We start from the raw sequence: 22291 nt of genomic DNA on the forward strand, positions 1-22291 counted from the left end.
TTACTTCCGTTGTCCTTGTACAAAAGCGCACGGTACCATTTCAGGTATTACGGTAACGTGATGTAGGCGTGCCTAGTGTCGGAATGTACCATTTTGCCAACACACCGGGACCAATTTTGTTGTGACAGCGGAGTATCAACCCGGCGGGGGCAGACGGTAAGTCGAAATCCTCACCCCTTCCTCTATGTATTTTAAATTAAATGTACAGTAGTGAGATAGAGCTGTCATTCAAAGGTATGCACACGCCTAACCGTTATATGATTAACAATCAACGTATTAGTAAATGTGAGATTATCATCCCGGACGTGCAGGTTGTACCACCATCAAAACATCGTCAGATAGCGAATCATAGCTACTACCCCCTGTGATTAATTTAGCTAACTTAGCTAACGGTATGAGCTAGCATTAGATAGGCGCAAGACAGTTTTATCAGTTTATCACTGACCTTTTGTCAGTTGGTTTCTCTCGTCACTAAATCTAGCTATGAAGCTAGGTGTGCAGGGGGACGTTAGCGTTAGCTTCGGCTGCTGCACAGCATTATAAAGTCGTGACTGCCCGTGTCAGGATGGATGATGTTTCAGTCCCCCGGCCTAACGTTATCGTACAGAGTATCCGTGCTGCTCATAATCTCCGGGCCACCAGCGAAATTGTGTTTAAAAGATTAGTTTGCCCTATGTTTTGGGCCCTTAGCTATGTTCCGGGAACTGATTTCGCAATGAAAGATTTCCGTATCACGTAATTTGTAATGTTGCCTAATAATACGATACATTTCCATAATGTGCAGGATGTACATTAAAATATAAAAGATGTCAACCCCAAACTTGTATTACTCACAATATTTCTATTTAGTTTTTGAAAGGTCTTAATTGTTGTTCCAGTTCCAACGTTAGCTGCACAAACACTAACAAACAAGGGATGTAGATTTATTTATTATGTATGGTCATGTCACAGGTAACATCATCAATAATCAATACACCATCATGCATTCTACCAGCCATTGAATGACAGATTGATTGCAAGTATCTCTTTTCTGATATGCTCATTCATTCTTTTGTTTTGGTTCCCAGGTAATAACGTAGTTTCTTTCATCTTGGATCAACAATGGCCTTCAGCAAGGGATATCGCATTTACCACAAGCTGGACCCCCCTCCCTACAGTGTCATAGTGGAGACCAGGAGCCGGGAAGAATGCCTCATGTTTGAATCCGGGGCTGTTGCCGTCCTGTGTAAGGCATCCTGTTCGATTGCACTGTAATGACGGATGCTTTAGATGTGATTTTTGTACTATGATTAAGTCACAGGCTCTACCGACTTTCCCCCCTAAATTGCTGTTTGTCTTCCAGCGGCGGCAGAGAAGGATGCCATCAAAAACTCGTATGCCAAGATTCTCGATGCCTATGGCATCTTGGGCGTCCTCCGCTTAAACCTGGGTAAGCTACGGCCGCATCTTCTCTGCTCATTGCTCCGCGTTGCAGACATTCCCTGGCTACAGGCCAGATTCTGACCCCAGTCTGGCTGCGAAGGCCTCTTGCTTCGTTGGTCTGTCGCTTCTTACTTCTAAGCTGCTTTCTCCTACCCTCCATCAGACCTTGAAGGCCCTTGTTATCACAACAAGGGGGGGGGGGGAAAGCTTTGAAGCTCAGTCTTAAAGATGGCTGAGATTTGACTGGCTGGTGATTTTCCTTTTTAAAAGAAGTTTAATTAACTGTCTCTTGTCCAGTCTCTTATGCCAAATGTTTTATTGTATTGTTTCTCAATGCAGTGCTTCATATCTGTTAACGTACTGCTTACTTTTTATCCTTTTTCTTTACAATTCATCATATACATTGTTTTCATTCTCATGTCCCTTTCTTTTTTTTTCTTACTTCTCTGCAGGTGACTCCATGCTCCACAGTCTGGTGGTTGTGACCGGATGCAGCTCTGTGGGGAAGGTGCAGGATTCTGAGGTTTTCAGGGTCACACAGACGGACTTCATATCCCTGAAGAATGACCCAGGAGACGAGGACCGGATCGCTGAAGTGCGAAAGGTGTTGAACTCGGGACACTTCTACTTTGCCTGGTCTGCCACTGGTGTCAGCATGGACTTGAGTCTCAATGCACATCGCAGGATCCTAGAGGACACTACAGATAACCGCTTCTTTTGGTAAAAGCATGAAACGATTACTGTTCTAAGGAGAGTAGTAGGCATGTGTTTGGCTCTAACAATCTCTGAAATAGTGGATATGAACGAAATACATCTTTCCGGTTGAAATAGTTTCTGCCGAATGTGTGATTTGCAACAAAATTCACCGCTCCTACTGAATATATTTTGTCTGTTTACTGTCGTGTCTTGATTACTCAATAGGAACCAATCTCTGCACCTGCACCTGAAACACTACGGAGTAAACTGTGACGACTGGCTGTTGAGGCTGATGTGTGGCGGTGTGGAGGTCAGGACCATCTATGCGGGCCACAAACAGGCCAAGGCCTGCATCTTCTCCCGCCTCAGCTCGGAGCGGGCCGGCACGCGATTCAACGTCCGCGGAACAAACGACGACGGACAGGTGGCCAACTTTGTGGAGACCGAGCAGGTGACGGGTTTTGACGGTTTCATTGAATCAGTTTCCATGTGCTCTGTGCATGGTCACATGGCCTTGGTTCATACAGTCTGTTTAAACACTGGTTATCTATTGACTGGTGAGGAGGAAACCTGGTACCGCCTTAGCGGTGAGAGACACTGATTGCTCGAGCCTTTCGTGCGCCGTCACTGTCGAATGACATTGTTCAACAAAATGAATTATAGATTCATAGGAAACATTAAACCCTGACAGGAAAACCAGCAGCATGGCGCTAGTGATGATGATATATCAGCACAAGCCTGAAGCCTTTTACTTTTGCCATATTTCAACTTCTTTATCTAGTAAACATCAGTCCAATCAGTATTTAGCTTTTACTGTATATTTGAATATGCATGCTTTCATAGTTCCTGTTTCAGCAAAAAAACATGAAGCTGTACGTTGGACAGAATAACTGGAACTACTACAATTCAAATACAGTGTAATGCAGTACAACTAGACCTATATTTGCTGTCTCAAAAACTTACCATAGAGGTCATTCAACGTGTCTGTAGAAGTCTAAATAAACATTAGAAGCTTCATACTTGTGGCGATAACTGCAGGGTTTTTGTGTTGGATTATATTGTATTGTCAAGCGTTCTAGTTAGTAAACAGTTTATAAAGGATATGCTATGTCCTTTATAAACCTAACGGTGCTGTAGGTTTTGTGTTTTGTCACATTGCTGTTGAGCTGAACCAAAACGTTCCTCTTGTTTTTGAACAGGTTATTTTCCTGGACGACAAAGTTTCCTCCTTCATACAGATCCGTGGGTCCATTCCTCTTTTCTGGGAGCAGCCGGGAATCCAGGTAATGGAAACTTAATCCGTCCTATAAAGCCAGCATCGAATCGTGACGGTGAGGTTTTACTTATATTTAGCCACATTATCTGAAAATCCGAAAGCTTCCGTTGCAGATAAGGCTCAATCAGTCCCGGTTGATTGCGCAGTGTAAGTGTAAACACTGAACTCTGAAGAGGCCCATGTGGAACAATACAAAACACTTTCATTAAAATACACTGTATTCGGCTATATGTGCGGAATGAAACGTCTCCTTGTAATTACACTGGGTATCTTCATCCTAGTTTTAACACATTGTATCCATGCTGTGTTCAGAAAAAGTCCATTAAGGGTGTTTGGTTGCACCTGAATGAGAATCGGCACCCTAATAGGATGGATGAGAACCCCCACCTGGTACAACCTTTTTGTTTTGGGGTGTTTTTTTGGCTCTTTCGGGTGCTGGATCTTTCATACTGCAGATAGGGCTTTCTCTGTGCAATGCCAAAGACTTTGGGGAGGGACACCAAGGCGATTCCACTTTGGATTTTTACCCAGGTCCCATACACAGTAGTGTTAAATGCACACCGTAAACAACATGACTGGGATTCTCCGGCCCTTGTCCTGACATTGCACAGACTAGTGGATCAGGTCAGACGTGGGAGAGGTTAACGATAGATGTAGTGGTTGGTAAAGGGCATTCTTCTGTTTTCCTCAGCTCCCAGACTTCTTTGTTCAGGTGAGAGCCTGGTCTGAAAACATCCCCTAACCACTTCCCTTTCACTTAAGCTGCTGTTATTCCTCAGGAAACTGTGGCGAATTTTTCCACATTGTCAATTAACACCTATCTCCGGTTTGGTCAAAACACAGGGATGTGGGCTCGGGGTTGTTTTCAGACAGAACTGTAGTCTTCCTGTTTTTAAAAGCACTGTTTTGGCTCTTATTCCCCTTGTGGCTTTGTAGGCTTACTCTCCCCTTTCCTTACTCTGATATCATTCCCTGGGCAGGATGGGGAGTTTCAGTTTGATCCAGAAGCAGAGTTATAGATCTGGATACAGTTAGTTTACATTAGAACTAGTGGTTAACTAGCCTACTATGAAACATTTTAATCAGTAAAGTGGCTGGGTTTCCCCCTCTTAGTCTATTAGAGTCCTGGTTGATGACAAAATCTTAGTGTACCATTATTTTATGGTTGTTTTGGGGAAAGAGGCATCAGTGGAATATGATCGCATGTGGCGTCACAATAATATTCACAAATATGCTTTGTACTTTAAGACAATCAATCAAATATCTAATGAAATGATTAATAGTCATGACATATGTAACCTTTAAACATTTTGTGTGCATTAAATGCTGTTAGTATTCAAGTGAGCGCTTGATTTCACACATTTCCCTCCAGGTGTTTTCTGTTACTGTAGAGTTGGACGAAGATGGGAAGAGGTTTTGGTCTAAGCTGTAACCCGAGTCCCTTTTCAGATGCCATCTCAGGAAGTTATTAAATATGCATAGCATAGACCTGCACAACAGGAGAAAGAGTGAAGCAAGGAGGGACAAAATGGCAGCAGCAGCATGGAGCAAAAATATTTAGCATCGCATGCCGAAACCAAGCCGGGCACATGCAGAAATGTGGGCAGATAATAACCTCGGAGACAATGCAGCGGTAATAAACCTTGACTGGTTTAGACCCAGAATGCACGTCTGATGCTTGTGACCTGACTTTGTGTGACCAGTAGGAGAAAGAGGAGGCAGAGACTGAATGCTGCAGGAGGGGATGATGACGTTAGATTTTGTTAATGACAGGCCATCAGAGACGGGAAGAGAAGGTATTGTGGAAAGCAAAAGAAGATGAATAAAAAGCTGGGAATGTTTTAGGCAGTGAAGAATCGGGGGAAAGAGGTGAATAAAGGTGACGGGCAACAAGAGCTCTCTGCTGCTCAGTGTCTTTTGTATGAACAAATCTTTTGCTGACCCTGTGTTTCTGTGGTCCTGTGCCTTGTTGTCCATCTTTTTTTTTTTTTCACCATGAAGGTCTCGTTTCCACTGTTATCCAAAATTGCTTACCCAACTTTACCACCAGGTTTTCTGGTCATCTGCAACACGTGTATGTGTGTGTGTGTGCTCAACTTTCCTATCTAAGGATTTGATTTGAAGTGAAGAAGAACACCATGACTTGCGTCTTTTTTCTTTTGTCTTCTCTGGCTGTCTCTGACCTGCAGGTCGGCTCTCATCGTGTCAAACTCTCAAGGGGATTCGAGGCAAATGCACCAGCATTCGAAAGGTAAATGTTCTGTGCACTGTGTGTGTGTGTGTGTACGTACATGCAGGTTAATAATGTGTAGCAGTCTCCCGCTGCTTTATCTGGCCTTCAACAGATCGCTCTGAGGAGCAGAGGAGACACATTAATACTTTGTCTCCTGCAGTCACCGCCCGAGGTGCAACAGAGACAAGCTCTCCGGACTCTGAGAAGAGAACTTGTTAATTGAAGTGTGTCCTCAGAGGCCGGTTTATTGATGGGAACAGAAAGGACACATTGGTAGTCCTTGATCAGCCATCGACCTTCACAACCCCTATTTTATATTTATATAGTTTAGATCCAGAAACTATTCTCTCATTTTATCCCAGTAACTGTATCCTTTGAAAGTCAGCTCTGAATGTTGGGGAGAACAAAGCGTTGGATTGGGTCTTTGGTTACTCGTCTTGTCTTAACTGGCAGTGTATTGTAGACACCAGGTGGCCAGTGACAAATATGTGCCTCCTAAATTGGAATCATCCCCATTTTTCTATCTAAAACAGATCACCCAAACCAACAAACCCAACATTTCTCTAGTTTCTTTACAGACAGTCGGTCAACACAGCCAGGCTCAAGAAGCCGTCAGTCTGATAACAAAAAAATGGAAGTCTGTAAAGATTTTCCCAAAATCATCATTGTAACTTTACCATAGGTGATGCTGGAGCTCTGTGAAGTCCACCATCTTTCATTTCTAGATATCTTGGACTTGTGAGGATTGGCTGAGCCACCCCCCCCCCCCCCCCCTTGCTTTTCAGTATCCTGAACATGTCGAGGCAAGCACGTCAGATGGTACACCAGTTATATTTTGAAACGAATTAGTCATTTCTTCACACCAAGTATTTGGCAATGCTTCTTTCTCAGTATCTCTCTCCGGACTTGTGACTCATCCGTTGTTCTATCTCGTCCGTTTCTGCAGTGACAAGATTTCTGTGTTGAAATTCCTGAGATAGTACAAAGCTATCAAGAACATCTTTTTACAAACACTAACAGTAGCCTAGGTCTGTTGTACTCTCCATTCTATTTCTGCAATGTGTTTAAGCAGTTTGTTTCAGAGGCCCGCCGTTATTTAAGTGTCTCTTCTTGGCAATGTCCCTCCCTTTGTCCCTCCAGTCTTTACAACTTTGCATACATTGTGTGTATTTATCAAGCTCAATGTGTTACGATAAATGTTAGAATGTATGCACTATTAGTTAGTGATGTCATTTGAGACCTTATCCATGCTTATTATTATTATTATTATGTGATTTGTATATTTGTTGTCCAGACACTTTACTGCACTGCGGAGGTTGTATGGTAAACAGGTGATCATCAACCTGCTTGGGAGTAAGGAAGGGGAACACATGCTCAGCAAAGCTTTTCAGGTGAGAGCAGCCGTTCTCCGTCCCTTCACACTGACTGACTGTACTATCAGACATTTATCTGATACTTCTGACAAAGAAGATTTAGTCCAAAACACACTGGCAGCAAATAGTGTGCATCAAAACCGATTATTCTCCCAATTACTGTACCTTGAACAGAAGGTTCCCTTAAGAGCTCAAGCCTTTGGGTTTGTGTTCATGAACGCAAACTAATGTTGCTTCGTAGGTACAGGCAACACACCTTGCACGCACAACATTTTTTTGCATTCAGTTGAAGTTTCTGTAAGTAAGTCTTCTTCCTCTCTCGGTCACTCTCAGAGTCACCTGAAGGCATCAGAGCACGCTTCAGCTGTGAAGATGGTGAACTTTGACTACCATCAAAATGTGAAGGGGGGCAAAGCGGACAAACTCCACAGTGTCCTCAAACCCTACCTCAACAAGTTCACAGAAGAGTGCGGGTTCTTCTACTACTCTGCAGAGACGGGCATCGTGAGGTGAGGAATTAACATGAAGTAAGTAGTAGTCAATGTAATGTTTTGTTATTGATCCTTAACGTTAGAACACGTGTCTTTTTAGGACTCAGGGTGGGACCCTTAGGACCAACTGCCTGGACTGTTTGGATAGAACCAACAGTGTGCAGGCCTTCTTTGCCCTTGAGGTAATAGTCTAAAATAGCATTTGCCTTTCTTCCCTCAAAGTCCATTGTTTTTAATGTTGATGCTCATAGTCTTAAACCCCCCCCCCCCCCCGTTCCTCACCAGATGCTGCCCAAGCAGCTGGAGGAAATGAGTCTGACAGAGAAACCCCAGCTGGTGGCCAGGTTCCAGGAGGTCTTCAGGACCATGTGGTCTGCCAACGGAGACTCCGTCAGTAAGATCTATGCGGGCACTGGTGCCCTGGATGGCAAGGCCAAGGTAAACCAAAGAGACGCACCAAATACACACAAAAATACAAGTTCACAGTTTCACCTTTTGAGGCAATATTAAGAGACAGCAGGTGATCATAGCTGCATTTGATGTAGGATTTTAATGGTTTTGTCAGATTTGATTAATTTTAGCACTTTATGGTACAGCTCAGCCTGTTTTTAACAACGTCCACCCAATTGTTGATCCTGGCTGGGGACATGAAGAAGTGAATGACAAAAGCAAATTGAGCAAACCGTAGTATTGAATCGGTTATATTTTTAGTTATTTGGTTTATATTTGTCTTCTCATGAAGCAAAATGGACTTAAAGATTGAATTATTGTTTGGTCCTAAAAGTTGTAAGGGGTTAATATTTAATTAGCAACTCTGGAATAGACAATCTTGATGAACTCTTATACGTGATAAAGACTATTCCAACTGAAAATTAAAATAAAGCTTCAGCTAGTGCAAGATTTCCAAGTACATTAAAGTGTTGCCCCATTAAATAAATACTTAAAGAAATGGCACAAATTGTGGCCCTGAAATTCCACAGAACTGGAGATCTAAAGTGTTTCCTTTGGAATGTGATCTTAAACCATAGATATCACTTAAAACAATGCCTAGCTGTGCATGCAGTGACAGAGTGGATCTCCTCTGTGTGCTTCCGTTTCTAAACTCTTGTGTGATATCTCTTTCTGCTCTCCTCTGGACCTCTCTACCTCTGTGGTAAGTGAACAAGGCTGTCGATGTCGTTTTTGAGCTGTGGGTCTATTTCTGGGGCGTTGTTGGTTTCAGTGTCTGTCGGTTAAATGATGATGATGGAGGAGGGGATATTTGGGACCTCTTTATTGACAAAAGAAAACTTGATTTTATTTCCCTTGAGGTATACATGTGATGCATACTGTCTTGACCTGGCAACTGTGGAATGCTCCATGGAGCTCTCGACTGATCGATAGAGATTCGTTAAAAAAGAAAACATTTTTTCACTACAGTATCATTTTCTATTGTTGCCGACATTATCTCATTACATCTGCTGTCTTGATTGGATGAACTTGGAGGAATCAATAAAAATGATCACCATGTGGCATGTTGCACATCAATCAGTGAAATGACTTGGATCTGTCTCGCGTGTTCCTCCTTTTCTTCTCTTCCGTGGTTGGAGTGGAAAGTACAAACTCTTTTTTTTTTTTTGTGAGAGTATAGCTAATAACTTTTTTTTTTTTTTTTCTGTGGCTGTTTGTAGGTGGGAAAGCTAAAAGATGGCGCTCGTTCTGTGACCAGGACCATCCAGAACAACTTCTTTGACAGCTCTAAGCAGGAGGCGATAGACATCCTGAGGCTGGGCTCCACGCTCAACAGCGACTTGGCCGACAAGGCTCGGGCCTTGCTCACCACTTCCAGTCTTTATGGTAATTCTTTACAACATGTGATATATTACTTTATTGAGTCAAAAGTTTACACGTGAATAGATAAGATAAGATAAGATAATCCTTTATTAGTCCCGCAGTGGGGAAATTTACAGGATTACAGCAGCAAAGTGGACAGTGCAAACAAGCGCCATAGTAAAAAACAATGTATCATAAATAAGTAATAAACAGTAAAGTATATTAACTAAGTAAAGAAAGTAAAAATATAACTAACTAAAAACTAAAAATATGATATATACAGACAGAATAATTGTTGTATTTATATTGCACAGATTTTTTTTGTGTTTGGTGGAGTAGTGTTACAAATGCAAGTTTTTGCCCCATATTACATGTTGCAGCATCTATATTTTGTCATTTTAAGAAAATCGTCTCTTCTGCTCCAAAGTGGAGGAGTTGTTTACATATTTTGGACGAGTTTGGACCTGTATCCGTTGTAGCCCTGTTAGCCAGAACGATATAGAAGGGTTGGTCTGCGAGCGTAATCTCCCATGTGTCAGCTCTCTGTCCCAGTTAGATTAATGCTGACCGACTGCTCTGCCAGAATTATCTGTTAAAGCAATGGTTAACCCGCCCTTCTCTCCCCTCTCTCCCCCCCCACCCCACCCCACTGCTCACAATCTTAGTCACTGAGCCCGTCTTACAATCAGGTATAGTAACTGGCAGACTGCCCGCAGTGGACGGATCTCTTCATCCCGTCACACAGTTGTCCTACCATTTGTGTTTGCTGCTCATTGTTGTTCATTCATTTGTGATCTAACTTTGGTAGTGGTTCAACCCTCTTGTCTGTCGCACATCATCAGGCCTTTGCAATAGTGATTAAAAGAATGCAGGCTTTTGAAATGAAATTTAACATTACCTTGAGTGGAAATTTTAAAGACAGAAATGACCAATTACCAAAGTTGATGATATGAATGTCATCTGTACTTCAACTGGTTTGTGTCCTTTATCCCATGACTCGTGTTTTAGGACATTGTTTCAGTCTTCCTCTGTTGTATTTGGATGTTCTCCCGTTGTTTTTTTGTTTTGTTTCCCCTGTATGCCTTCCTTTCCTGCAGACACGCGCATACTCAACCATTTTACACTCTAATCCTACTTTCCTCCCCTTTACAGCCTCCCCGAGAGTATTGCTGGGAATGTGTCAGAACTACCACAAATATACACGGCCCAAGCAGATCCGGGTGTGCACCGGCACCTGGAACGTCAACGGGGGTAAACAGTTTCGCAGCATTGCTTTCCGCAACCAGACGCTCAACGACTGGCTGTTGGATGCTCCAAAGAAGGCGGGACATCCTGAGTTCCAGGGTATGTTGGTGTTTATTCCTCTAGACTCACTGGTGGGAAATGTCATGTCTGGAGGTTATTTGCTGAAAGGAATAGTGTGACATTTTGGGAAGTATGGTTATTCACTATATTTATCTATATCTATATCTCAGGGTTGTTTTACTTCATGAGGTCCAGGGAACAGTTGACATTGTTCAAACTGAGCATTTGCTCGGTGGATATATAATAATCATTTTTATCAGACATGTGTTGATCATTGTGTGTTCTTTCTCTTTACAGACAGCAAAGCAAACCCCATCGATATCTTCGCCATCGGTTTTGAGGAAATGGTTGAACTAAATGCTGGCAATATTGTCAGTGCGAGGTATGTGTGCAAGGTTCCAGCCTCGGATAACTCACCGGTCTGTTTTGTTTTTACCAATCGGCCATAGAAGGAGAGGTGTCTGTGCTCTATACATCTTTGTCTTCAGCTAGCTAGTTTCACTTTAAAAAAGAAATATTATGAAATATTTAACTGTGTTAATTACATTCAAAATGGTATGAACAGTTCAGATAGAGTAGTAGAAATCAAATCCTGAAAAGGATGCTTAGGCCTGAGTCGACAAGGCTGATATTATATTCATTCTTTTGGTTTTATGTCTTGAGGAGGGACAAAGAAGATTTAGTAACTTCTTTTTTTGTGATCAACTGTGGGGTTTTTTCTGCTCTTTTTCTGCATTGTGAGACATATTTCTGTTTTTTGTCTCAGCACTACAAACCAGAAACTATGGGCAGCTGAGCTACAAAAAAACATCTCTCGGGACCACAAGTATGTGCTGCTGGCCTCAGAGCAGCTGGTGGGAGTGTGTCTGTTTGTCTTCATCCGCCCACAGCACGCACCCTTCATCAGGTAGGAACTGAACGAATTGCCATGAGAGACACGTCTAGTCATACCGTACAGTTATTGTAGCTTAACTTTTTCCCATCGATATGTTTCTCTCAGGGATGTTGCTGTAGATACTGTTAAAACCGGGATGGGCGGGGCTACAGGCAACAAAGGAGGCGTGGCCATCCGCCTGCTCTTCCATACCACCAGCATCTGCTTCGTCTGCTCCCACTTTGCTGCTGGCCAGTCACAGGTCAAGGAGAGGAATGACGACTACAGTGAGATCACACGCAGACTCACCTTCCCCATGGTAAAAAAAAAACATGACATCAGCAAGTGATTCCTCAAACACGTTTCTGCATTACTTAAGGGTACTTAAGGCATTCGTCTTGTCTTTTCCAGGGTCGCCTGCTGTACTCGCATGACTACGTTTTCTGGTGCGGAGACTTTAACTATCGGATCAGCCTGCCCAACGAGGAAGTGAAAGAGCTAATCAAACAGCAAAACTGGGAAGCTTTGACAGCTGGGGACCAGTTGCTGGACCAGAAGAATGCTGGTTTGGTAGGACCTGCAGCACACGTGCATGTTCACCGCACTAATAACTTTCACTTCCTCTCAACAGAAAACGCCCGTACCGCAACATCGAGCCTTTTTTTTTTTTGCGCGCGTACTAATGCAGGAACTTCTTCAACAGGTGTTCCGAGGTTTTATCGAGGGGAAGTTGGATTTTGCGCCCACCTATAAGTATGACCTCTTCTCAGAAGATTATGACACCAGTGAGAAGTGCCGCACACCAGCCTGGACTGACCGCATCCTCTGGAAGAGGAGGAAGTGGAACTTTGATAAAACGGGTAAGGTGCAGAGCCTCACACAACCAACACAGACAAAGTTAAAACACTGGCAAAAATATGTTTCACTCTTAATTAAGCCCCTTCCCCTAAGTCTATCTGTTTTAGCGGGTTTTCCCATGTAAAATAAAGTGCCGCATATACGCTCTAATGTTGGTGTGTTTATATGCATCTGTGCATGTTTTGCAGCTGAGGAGATGAATGTAGTAGGAGCAGCTTCTACATCCGGGGAGAATGACGACGATCCAGATAACCCCTGGAGCGCAGGCACTCTGAAGTACTATGGCAGGGCTGAGCTTAAGACCTCCGACCACAGGTAAATAACAAGATAGGTCTGTTAAGAGTTTCACCACAACAGTGTAATTTGCTGCATTTCTTTCTTATGTCAAATCTGCGTTGTATTGTCAAGTGAAACACACTGATCTCAAAGTGAAATATAACAATGTGGTAAACTAATATATTTAATTTCTATCACCTTCCTCAACGTCTCCCGTCTTTCTTTAGGCCCGTGGTGTCGATAATCGACGTGGACATCCTGGAGGTGGACCCGGACGCGCGGCACCAGGTCTACAAAGAAGTCATCGCCCTGCAGGGGCCTCCGGACGGCACCATCCTGGTGTCCCTCTGCTCCTCCGGCCCTGAGGACTACTTTGACGATGCTCTCATAGACGAGCTGCTGGACAAGTTTGCTCAATTCGGAGAGGTCATCCTCATCAGGTGAGCTTGAAAGCCCGACACAGACCGGACACGCGTCGCCTTCTGGCGGTGAGACTGCATTGACTCCTTGTTTGTGCAGGTTTGTTGAGGAGAAGATGTGGGTGACTTTCCTGGAAGGTTACTCTGCTCTTGCTGCGCTTTCTCTCAGCGCTTCCACTGTAAGTCATCACTGATTGTATTCATTACTTCTAAGCTATACAAATGCTCCATAAGTCAACTGTGTACCTGGTAACTAGTCTATTGTCTATGGCTCTTGGTTACATTGTAGGTCCTCGGCAAACTGATTGACATCCGTCTGAAGAGTTCGGGCTGGATCAAGAGTCTGGAGGAGGAGATGAGCGTGGAGAGAATCTGTGGGAGCATCCCCACCTCGGCCAGCTCCACCCTGCTCGCCGAGGACACGGACATGGGCGACGATGATTATGATATGGAAGGTGAGGGATGACAGCCAATCAATCCCAATCCTTGTCTTCAGAAATCTCGGTTTATTTATACAATGTTTTTTTTTTATTTTACGTTTTTTGAATTTATGAATTCCTGCCTTTAACGACCAGGTGATGTTGACGAGGAGGTGGAGGAGATCCTTCCCCAGCACCTCCAGCCTGGAGCAGGCACCGGCTTTGGATCCTCCCCTTTCCCCTCCCCCCGCAGTAGTCCCTGTCCCTCCCCCACCCAGGGGGAACCTGTCGCCCCCGGCAGATCCGCTCGAGGTCAACCCTCCCGCCCATCACAAGGTATATATATATATAAAACATGTGCATCTTGACACACACCTGGAATCAGGTTGATGAAAGTACCGTCCATGAATCAGCCCAGGCTCCAGTCTCCAGTCTATAAACTATAATTCTGTTCTGTTTGTAATGCCCTGAAGAAGAGTTAAGCCCATCATCACTGAGGAGAGACATTCCAGGTAAAATGTAGTGTGTGGTGATGTAATCTATGTTTAGTGTTAGAGGGCGTGTAGTGTGTCTTCCAGTAAACGACTCGTTTCCTTCTGAAACGCGCTTCACGGTGTGGTATTCAAATGTGTGCAGTGTTAGCTTCCTCTTTTCTTTGGTCAACCCTGAATCACAGCTGTGGAACAAATTGTAGGATGAGATGTTTGTCTATTAGACTTTCAGAAAACGAGGGCTCATGGCTTGATATATGTGTGACTTGTGATTTGAAAAGAAAAAAGTATATTTAAGGCATTAAGCCATGCTCTTTTCCAGAGAAATTCAAATGTAGGGATTTCTGTCGTGAGTGAATGTGCACAGTGTCTGAAAAGCAACTGCAAATGGTCAAACGTTCCTCAGTTAAAGCACAATCTTTAGATTTCTCTTTTGTTTTCCTTCTAGGGCCTCCTGTGGACTTCCAGCCTGGTGCCCCCACATCTGCAGAGCCTAAACGCCCGCCCCCCCCCTCGTCCCCACGCCCCCCCAGCCCGCCCAGCACCTCCTCAACGCCCACCACCACCCTCAGGTAAAGCATCACACTGAACCTCGTCTACAGCCAATTAAACCTCAACTTTCTGACATTTAAATCACGGGTAGTATAGCTTCAGTCAGAGCAACCAAATACAATCCCACATTGGAAGTTTGAATATTTAATTTTTCAGCATGGTACAGTACAAGATACTTAATCCGGGTGTTAACATTTTCACCGTTGTCCCACTTCTTCTTCGCCTCATTCCTGAAGGAGGCATGAGCCCTCTGCCAGTTAGAAAGGGCTCTACAGGTAAAGTGATGAGTATTGAACTGTGTGTCCATATGCTTACAGGGCTGAAGCATTTAAAGTAGTGGCTGCTATGTTCCATCTGATGCTACACACAGAGAGGCACAATGTGCATTAGTGTCCCATCAGGAGGCTGTCGTCAGTCCCGATGCGCATTTCAGTTCGGCATAGTTAGTTTGCGGATGATTGTGTGATGCAGAAACCAAGTGTATTTATTCACTGAAGCATCAACACGACACAAACCCTCAAACACTGGGCCGTCCTTGTGTTTAGCTTCAGCTTTTCAACTCGTTAAAATGCGACATGTTGCCACAAACATCCACCCAAATCCATTCCAGATCAAAATGTGAAGTGGAAGTAGGCCATGGGGTTGCTGAGTCATGTTTTAATTAAGACAATAACTCCTAGATTAAGGTTTTTTTTCGAGTGCTGATTGACCGTTTTGGGTCAAGTTCAAAATGCAGTGCTTCTTGTGCATCATCACAATCATTCCCCTTAATATGTGATTTTGGTGAATGTAAATTCTTTACAATAATATTCCCCAGTGTGGTATATTTGTGAGTGCTGTGGTTATTAATTAGCTTAGACATTGTCGTAGGTTTATTCTTCGTGGGAGTAGCTGGGTAAGTCATGATGTATTTTTTTCATATTGAAATACTCTTTTCCCCTCTCTGACTTGAAGACTGTGGCGAATGGCCCAACCCACTGTTTGGTAGGAGAGGCAGTGAAGGTAACTGTCCAGGCGGTGTGTCTTTAAATATTAGCTTGTCCTAGTAGTCTTACGCCCAGTCATCAATGCTCCTTTTGGACATTGATGACTCACCTTTTACCAGTTCTTCATCATTAGCCATCTTAAGTCTTTTGTATGTGTGCAAGAGAGATGTGTTTGCTAAGTAGCCTGTTGTAAAATAGGCAACAAATGAAAAAAGGCATTTTCCTGTGTTTTTTTTTAATCTAAACATTCGGAAATAAGTAATAGGAAGGATATGCATCATACTAATTTAATTGCATCATTATGTCCGAAACAAATAATGATTTGGTGACCGCGGTCTTTCCGTAACTGAGGAGATATCGTGAGTTAAAGGAAAATCCCTTTTGGTCCGGACATGAAAATGTCTTAAAGTCAGCTCAGCTTCAGTAATCCTCTGATTAGTGGGGAATTCCTTCTGAGGCAGGTAAGATATTCAGACTCGCAGCATCTCAGACTTCCCTGCTCTGCTGCATTACTATTCCTAGTGCTTATTGTGAAGGGTCGTCATTGGGAACACTTGCTTCCTTTGACCGGTGTTCCACTTTGTGTATAACACTAATGTGGTTTGGTTTCCTTTTGTGCTGCACAAAAAAAAAAAAAGGACCAAAAAGCCCCGCTCTCCCTCGGCCAGAAGCAGCTACAGGTGAGTGCCACAAAGCATGACGTAGCATTTGTCCCGTGAACGCTCGTCTTTGTGGGTAGTTTTCTTGCTCGGTGTGATACGAGGATCATCCCCTTTCTGTCTACTGTAATCCCGTGTTATGTATTTATACCGTGACACAAAATAAGCCTGTCCCAGGGTGGACGGTAGGGTTCGGTTGCTTAGCCAATTTGTGTCTTGGCCTGTCTTCACGTGACCCATTTGTATGATGGTGTGTGTGTATGTGTGTGTGTGTGTGGGGATAGCTGAGTCCCTGTGTCACATTAAGGATGTGCGTGATGAGCTGGATTTGACTTACGTTTGGTGACTGTACAGTGAAGTATTAAACAGAAGCAGACCTCTAAGTCTCGTGGGAACACGAGAATAGTGAAAGAAAAGGTGTGTGTGTGAGCTGTCTGATAAGCAGGTCCTCCAGACCTCCTGCAGCTCAGGAATGACTGAGTCATCATTATTAATTAAGTCAGCCACGGGGAGTTTGTTGCGTCATAGGTCGGGGTGGGTTTGCAGTGCACCCGTGTGTAACTTGGTTTTGTACTAAGACTACTAAAAGTCACCGTCATTGTTTCTATTAAACCTCACACCTCCCTAAACGCTCCGACTGTTCCTTACATCTCCCCCTAGGGAGCACAGCCCACATGATGAATCCAGAATAGTACGATATTTGCTGATGTAGCCGGTTTGTCTTTTCAGCTCGAGGCCAGGTAGCAGTGGGAGCTCCTGGACCTGGCGGTGCTCCCAGACCCGTGAGTTTACAAACTCCAAACATTCATAAAGTTTGTCCTTTACTCATTTTTACCAAATGTGTTCATTTCTCTCTATTCTCTTTTCCATTTTCTTTGTCACCCAGAATATCCCTCCTCGAGCAGGGGTAATCAGTATGCCCCCTCAGTCTCGCCCACCACCTCTCTCTCACCCTGGAGCTCCCAGACCCATCCCGGAGGTGCATCCTGGGGCCCCTCGGCCCATCCCAGACACCCACCCTGGAGCCCCGCGCCCTGTGGCCAGTGGCCAGGTCAAGCCGACCGACCTGCCTCTGGGTAAGGAAATGTGTTTTTTTACAGATGGCATTATGCCAGATTATCAACACGAGAATGTTATTCATGTGATGTGAATTCAAGCCTGAACCTGTCCCCGTTTCCTCGCCCAGGTCCCCCTCCCTCGGCTCCTCCTCCTGCAGAGCCCCCTGCAGCCAGAGCCCAGGTTCCATCACCCATGCAGCAGCCCATGCAGCCCATGCAGCCCATGCAGCCCCAACCAGCTGCCCCGACAGCTCAGTCCCAACTCCCAGCACCCATGCAGCCCACACTCTCAGCTCCGCTCCAGCCACAGCAAGCTCCTAAAGCAGGGCCCCCCCCTGCTGCTGCTGCTGCTGCTGCCCCCACTGTTGGCTCTCCACAAGGTCTATCCTCTCCTAAGCCCCCGCCACGCTCCCGCTCCTCTCACGCTCTGCCACCCGACGCCGCCAAGTCTGAGACGGCCCCAGCTGCGCAGGTTCGTGCCAACTTCCTTTTTAATTAATCTTAAATCCGAATATCTGCAACTGAACAAACACTATTATAATTATCTATTGAGCACACTGAGATTTCTCTCCTTGAATGTCGTTAAATAATGCACTACAGGTTCTCAGATTCTTCTCATTAGACAAGATATTGTATGCTAAATTATGACAAGTGTTGGAGGTGAAAACTGCGAAAATAGCTTCTTTCTGCTCCTTTGAGCTTAGTGTCTGTGTCGTTCTTCCTGCTTTTGTCTCTCTGATACATTTGTCTCTCTCTCACAAGCTGGAGAAGCCCTCAGGGTGACAGGTACTTTATATTAAACCACCTCTTTGTCTCATCCTCCATAGCACAACAGTCCTCTGACGTTATTACCTCTCATACGTTGCACCCAGTAACCTCCTCTCTCTCTTTCATTTCGTGACCAATTTTTCCTTCCTTTTGACGTCTTCTCAAAGAAGATATTTTAACCAAAGCATTCCTTGTCTTCCGTTTTGTCGGTCAACATATCAAACCATAAACAACGTGAAAAAGAAAATGTGATGTTTAGTTGTTGGCCATTTCCCCCCCCCCTCACTAGTCCTTTCATATCTGCTCTCTGTGGTTCAGGTGACTGAGCACATATGCAATGACATCATCGTTTAATTTGATATTTTGTTGAATTTGTATTATTTCATTAGTTTGTGTTAGAGTTGGTGATTGTATGTGAAGCATAGATCAGTAGTCGGTGCATTTAACTGTTTGTTTTCAATGGATATCTTGAAACTTTGATCTGAGCTAAAGAAAGAAGTTAGCAACAAATCAGCTCCATGGTTCATATTTCCACACAGCATTTGTTGTAACAGCTGACTGGATGTCTTTGTTCCTCCTCAGACCAATGGACTGAATGGAATCCAAAGAGAAGCACAATGGAAGCCCGACCCCTTCGACACACTTGCTTCTGATCTCCTCTCCTCCTCCTCCTCCTCCTCCTCGTCCTCCTCCTGGCACACCACCCAGTCTCTGACCCGAGGCTCCTCCCTGCGTGCCCCCCCCTCCGTTCCCGCGTCTTCGTCCTCCAGCACCCTCCATTCATCCTTCTCCCTCCAGCCCTCCGCTCTGTCGGACCCGCGGGTGCTCGACTCGTCGTTGTCCTCCTCGCTTTCCACCCCGTCGCCGTTCGCCTCCTCCCTGCTGCCGCCCCCTCCGGTCCCGTCTCGTAGCCGCTCGCAGGAGACGCTGCGCGGGGCCTCCCCTGGCCCCCTCCTGACTGACCCTCTTCCAGCCCGACCGAGCAGCACCAATCCCTTCACAGGCCCGCCGCTGCCGCAGCATCAGCACCGCTCGCTCACGCCGGACTTCAGCGTCCATCGTCCCGCCCCGACGCCAAACATTCAGAGGACCATGTCTGCTTTTACTCCACCACTCATCCCCACCCCCGCTCCGACAGCAGCCCCTACTGCAGCCCCTACTGCTGCACCCGCCTTCCAGCTCCAGAGGACCACGTCCCTGTTCGGTCCGTCGTCCACTTTTCCTTCTCCACCTCCTCCTCGGCTCCCCCTCGCCCCGTCTCCTGTCCCCTCCTTGCCCCTGGCGCCAGCCTCCTCCATTCCGCCCGTCCTCGCACCTCGCCGCCAGCCGCCTCCCCCGGGAGGGAAACCGACCCAGCGTTGGGTCACTTTTGATGATGATTTGGAATTTCAACCTCCGACCAAAACGCCACAGGCCCCCATCTTCCCGTCCAGTTCCCTAGTGTCCCAAACTCAGCCCTCAAGCTCTCTGTTTGACTCCGAGCCCGACTGGTTGTCCTCGGCTCCGTCGGTACTCCCAGCTCTCCGTCCTCCCTTTCTCGACTCCGAGCCCGACTGGTTATCCTCGGCTCCGTCGGTACTCCCAACTCTCCGTCCTCTCTTTCCCGACTCCGAGCCCGACTGGTTATCCTCGGCTCCGTCGGTGTTCCCAACTCTCCGTCCTCCCTGTCCCAAGTAGAACCGTAAACAGTAACCCGACGCCCCCCCCCCCCCCCCCCGAGGGACCCAGCGACAACTGCTTCTTCCCCAGGGAGTGAACGGAAAGACAGGCTCACTCTTAATATGTAACGGGCATATCCAGATATGTATAGATCTATGATAAATGTGTATATGTGTGTGTATGTACAAAAGAGACGATATTTAAAAAAAAGTGTAGACCAATCCCCCGTCTGGATCCCAGGAAACGGTTTACGTCTCGAGCAGCACGGGCCCCAAAAGTGTGTTCTAACTCGCCCACAGAGATGTTTGCTTGCTCCCTGATGTTACCATTTATTTTAATATGAATTGTTCTGTTTATTTTTAATCGTGGCAGCAAACATGTGCCTGTGTCTACGGTATTGTGTTATGTGTAAAGTACATCAATACGCACAAATCATGTGTTTACCGTGTGCAATATCAAAGAGGTTTGCGTGTGGCCGTGCAGCTTCAGTGTTAGCTACGTTGCGGCTCACATCCATCCTTCTGACTAATCTGTACATCGGAGCGGGATTCTCAGAGTAGCGGGTAATCTTCTACCTTCTCAGTGTACTTGTAGTAGAAGTTTATGCACTGCAGGTTTTTTTTCCCCCCCCCCCATTTGCTCCCAACCATCGAGTTTGTTTTGTTCTGTTCTTTTGTGTCGGAGGGGTGCAGAGCTTGCTTTTATCATGAATGTACTTTTATGTTGCACTGGGTTTCGTCATCGCCTCCTCGCTGACACCACGAGGTGAACCAGAACGCCACGAGTCCGCGTCATAGTCGGTCAAACTGTTCACTGCCGCAACACCGATGTCATTTTGTTCTCGCTCTATTCCGTCGTCACTCTTTGTCAACGGGCTGTTGCGCTTAGCTGAGTATATGTTGTAGCGATATATATATCAAAGTCTATACATAGTGATTATGTATATATGTGTGTTTTCAACATGGATAGGACTCACTAGATGTGTGTTTGTGATGGCCGCATCAGGGATTTGCACAATGTCACTGATGCACCGACAGGCTGCTCTTGGTTGTGTTCTTGCTGAGAGCCTGCGGATTGAAGAGACGACCCAAAGCATTTCACCACACTAGAGGATCAGATCAGTGGCGCCTGTATACTGCTGTTAAGGGCGACGACGGTGTGCCATGCATAATAATAATAATAATAATAATAAGAGGGCACTTTTATTTTTTTTTATTCAACTTTTGTTTATTGCAAAAGCCATGTTTTTAAATTCTACAAACAATTACTCTAAATAATCTATTGTTGATAACTGTGGTGAGAAGTGATGTGTTGTGTTTGAGGTGCATATCGTCTGTTGTTGTGTTTGGATGTGAGTGTGTGAGTGTGTGTGTACAGAGTTAAGAGTGGAATATCAGCGCTTTTCCCAGAGGAAGTCTTCTCATTTAAGTGCACACCGTGTATTTGCTTACAGGTTTTGAACCAACAGCCACTGTATTCATTCAAAAAATGGTTGTAACTGTATTTCCAATCTCCAGCTTGCCCACGGGGCTGTGGAGTGACCTCACTGTATGCAAACATCTAAAACAATACAAGACAAATTACTTTTACCACAAAGCACCCACCACTTGTGTGTGAGACAATTCCCACCATATAGCAACACTAATCGACTGTACAGACTCGACTACACTGTAACCAACGCTTCACCAGACTTCCATTTCCAGTTGACTGTGTGTGCGGTGTTCTTCCCGGGCGCAGTGTGGCCCACATTCCAGACAGTAGTGTTGATTTGAGTGTCGGGTGCCAAACTCTTCTCGGCAGTTTGCAGGTCCAACTGTGATATCTAGCCCGTGGCAGTTGTCACGGAGCCTCGCTGATTTTTTTGTGACCATACATGAGGCGTGTTTGTTATGTTGTCAGAGGTGATGTGTCAGTATTTTTTTTTAATTTTCCTGTAGTACGTTATTTCACTCTTTGGCTGCTGTTGAGATGTCGGCGTCAATGTTGACAATGGAGGATGAAACATCAGACCCAGAAATAGCACGAGCTATCTAATGCTTCTGCTCTTTTGTTTCAACAATACGAATTCTATTTGTTCACTGCACTGAAAGCATTGGCTATCTATGTAAGCAAGTGTATCAGGTTGCCTTTGCGTAAATGTCATCGCTGAAGCACTCATTGTGTTTTCCCACGTGTGTGTGCAGTAGGTCGTGTATCTGCATTAACGGTAACTAGCCAGCGCTTTGTGTCCCGTCATGTTCAAGATGAGATTTTATAGGAAACATATTGCTCCTTTTTCGTGAGGTTGGTGTCCCCTTTTTATGGTTATAATCCATAGTAAATAAAGAGTCTGTTGTTGTTGAACATATTCTTGTATGTATTAAAGAGAAAACATGAAAAATGCAATTCATGTTGATATCCAACGTTCCATATTTGAAGTGCGAAGCTGATTGCACATTTATGTGTGAAGCAGTTTGTGTTGTATGTATGCAAAAATAAATGTAAGTTGACCCTGGATGTTTTTTGTCTTCTCTGACTGCAGGCTGTGACCTTTATTGCGCATAAACAATTAAATAACATATAGCTCTACTCAAAACTCAGTTGTGTGAGGCAGGAGTTGCTCAGGGACGTCCGATGGCCTCTGATTAGAGGATGTAAACATTAACATTGGTCAAGTTTCAGGGC

At 45.0% G+C, this 22291-nt stretch overlaps 1 protein-coding gene across 1 annotated transcript; it reads left to right on the top strand.

Moving 5' to 3' along the window:
* The first annotated feature begins 100 nt into the window (after nucleotides 1–100).
* Nucleotides 101–22121, top strand: synj1 (synaptojanin 1). The gene is given in 29 exon segments (XM_079171788.1): nucleotides 101–156; nucleotides 1068–1225; nucleotides 1343–1429; nucleotides 1875–2142; nucleotides 2344–2569; nucleotides 3318–3401; nucleotides 5584–5645; nucleotides 6922–7018; nucleotides 7334–7509; nucleotides 7592–7673; nucleotides 7777–7929; nucleotides 9162–9327; nucleotides 10456–10647; nucleotides 10906–10990; nucleotides 11375–11515; nucleotides 11609–11801; nucleotides 11894–12052; nucleotides 12186–12342; nucleotides 12529–12655; nucleotides 12844–13056; nucleotides 13136–13214; nucleotides 13325–13490; nucleotides 13611–13790; nucleotides 14394–14449; nucleotides 14451–14517; nucleotides 16872–16924; nucleotides 17029–17218; nucleotides 17329–17672; nucleotides 18551–22121. Coding segments are annotated over 28 exon segments (5022 nt in total). The 5' UTR covers nucleotides 101–156; nucleotides 1068–1101; the 3' UTR covers nucleotides 19646–22121.
* The last annotated feature ends 170 nt before the right edge of the window (nucleotides 22122–22291 follow it).

The sequence above is a fragment of the Pholis gunnellus genome (genome assembly GCF_910591455.1).
Source record: "Pholis gunnellus genome assembly, chromosome: 13".
In the NCBI taxonomy this organism is placed as follows: Eukaryota; Metazoa; Chordata; class Actinopteri; order Perciformes; family Pholidae; genus Pholis; species Pholis gunnellus.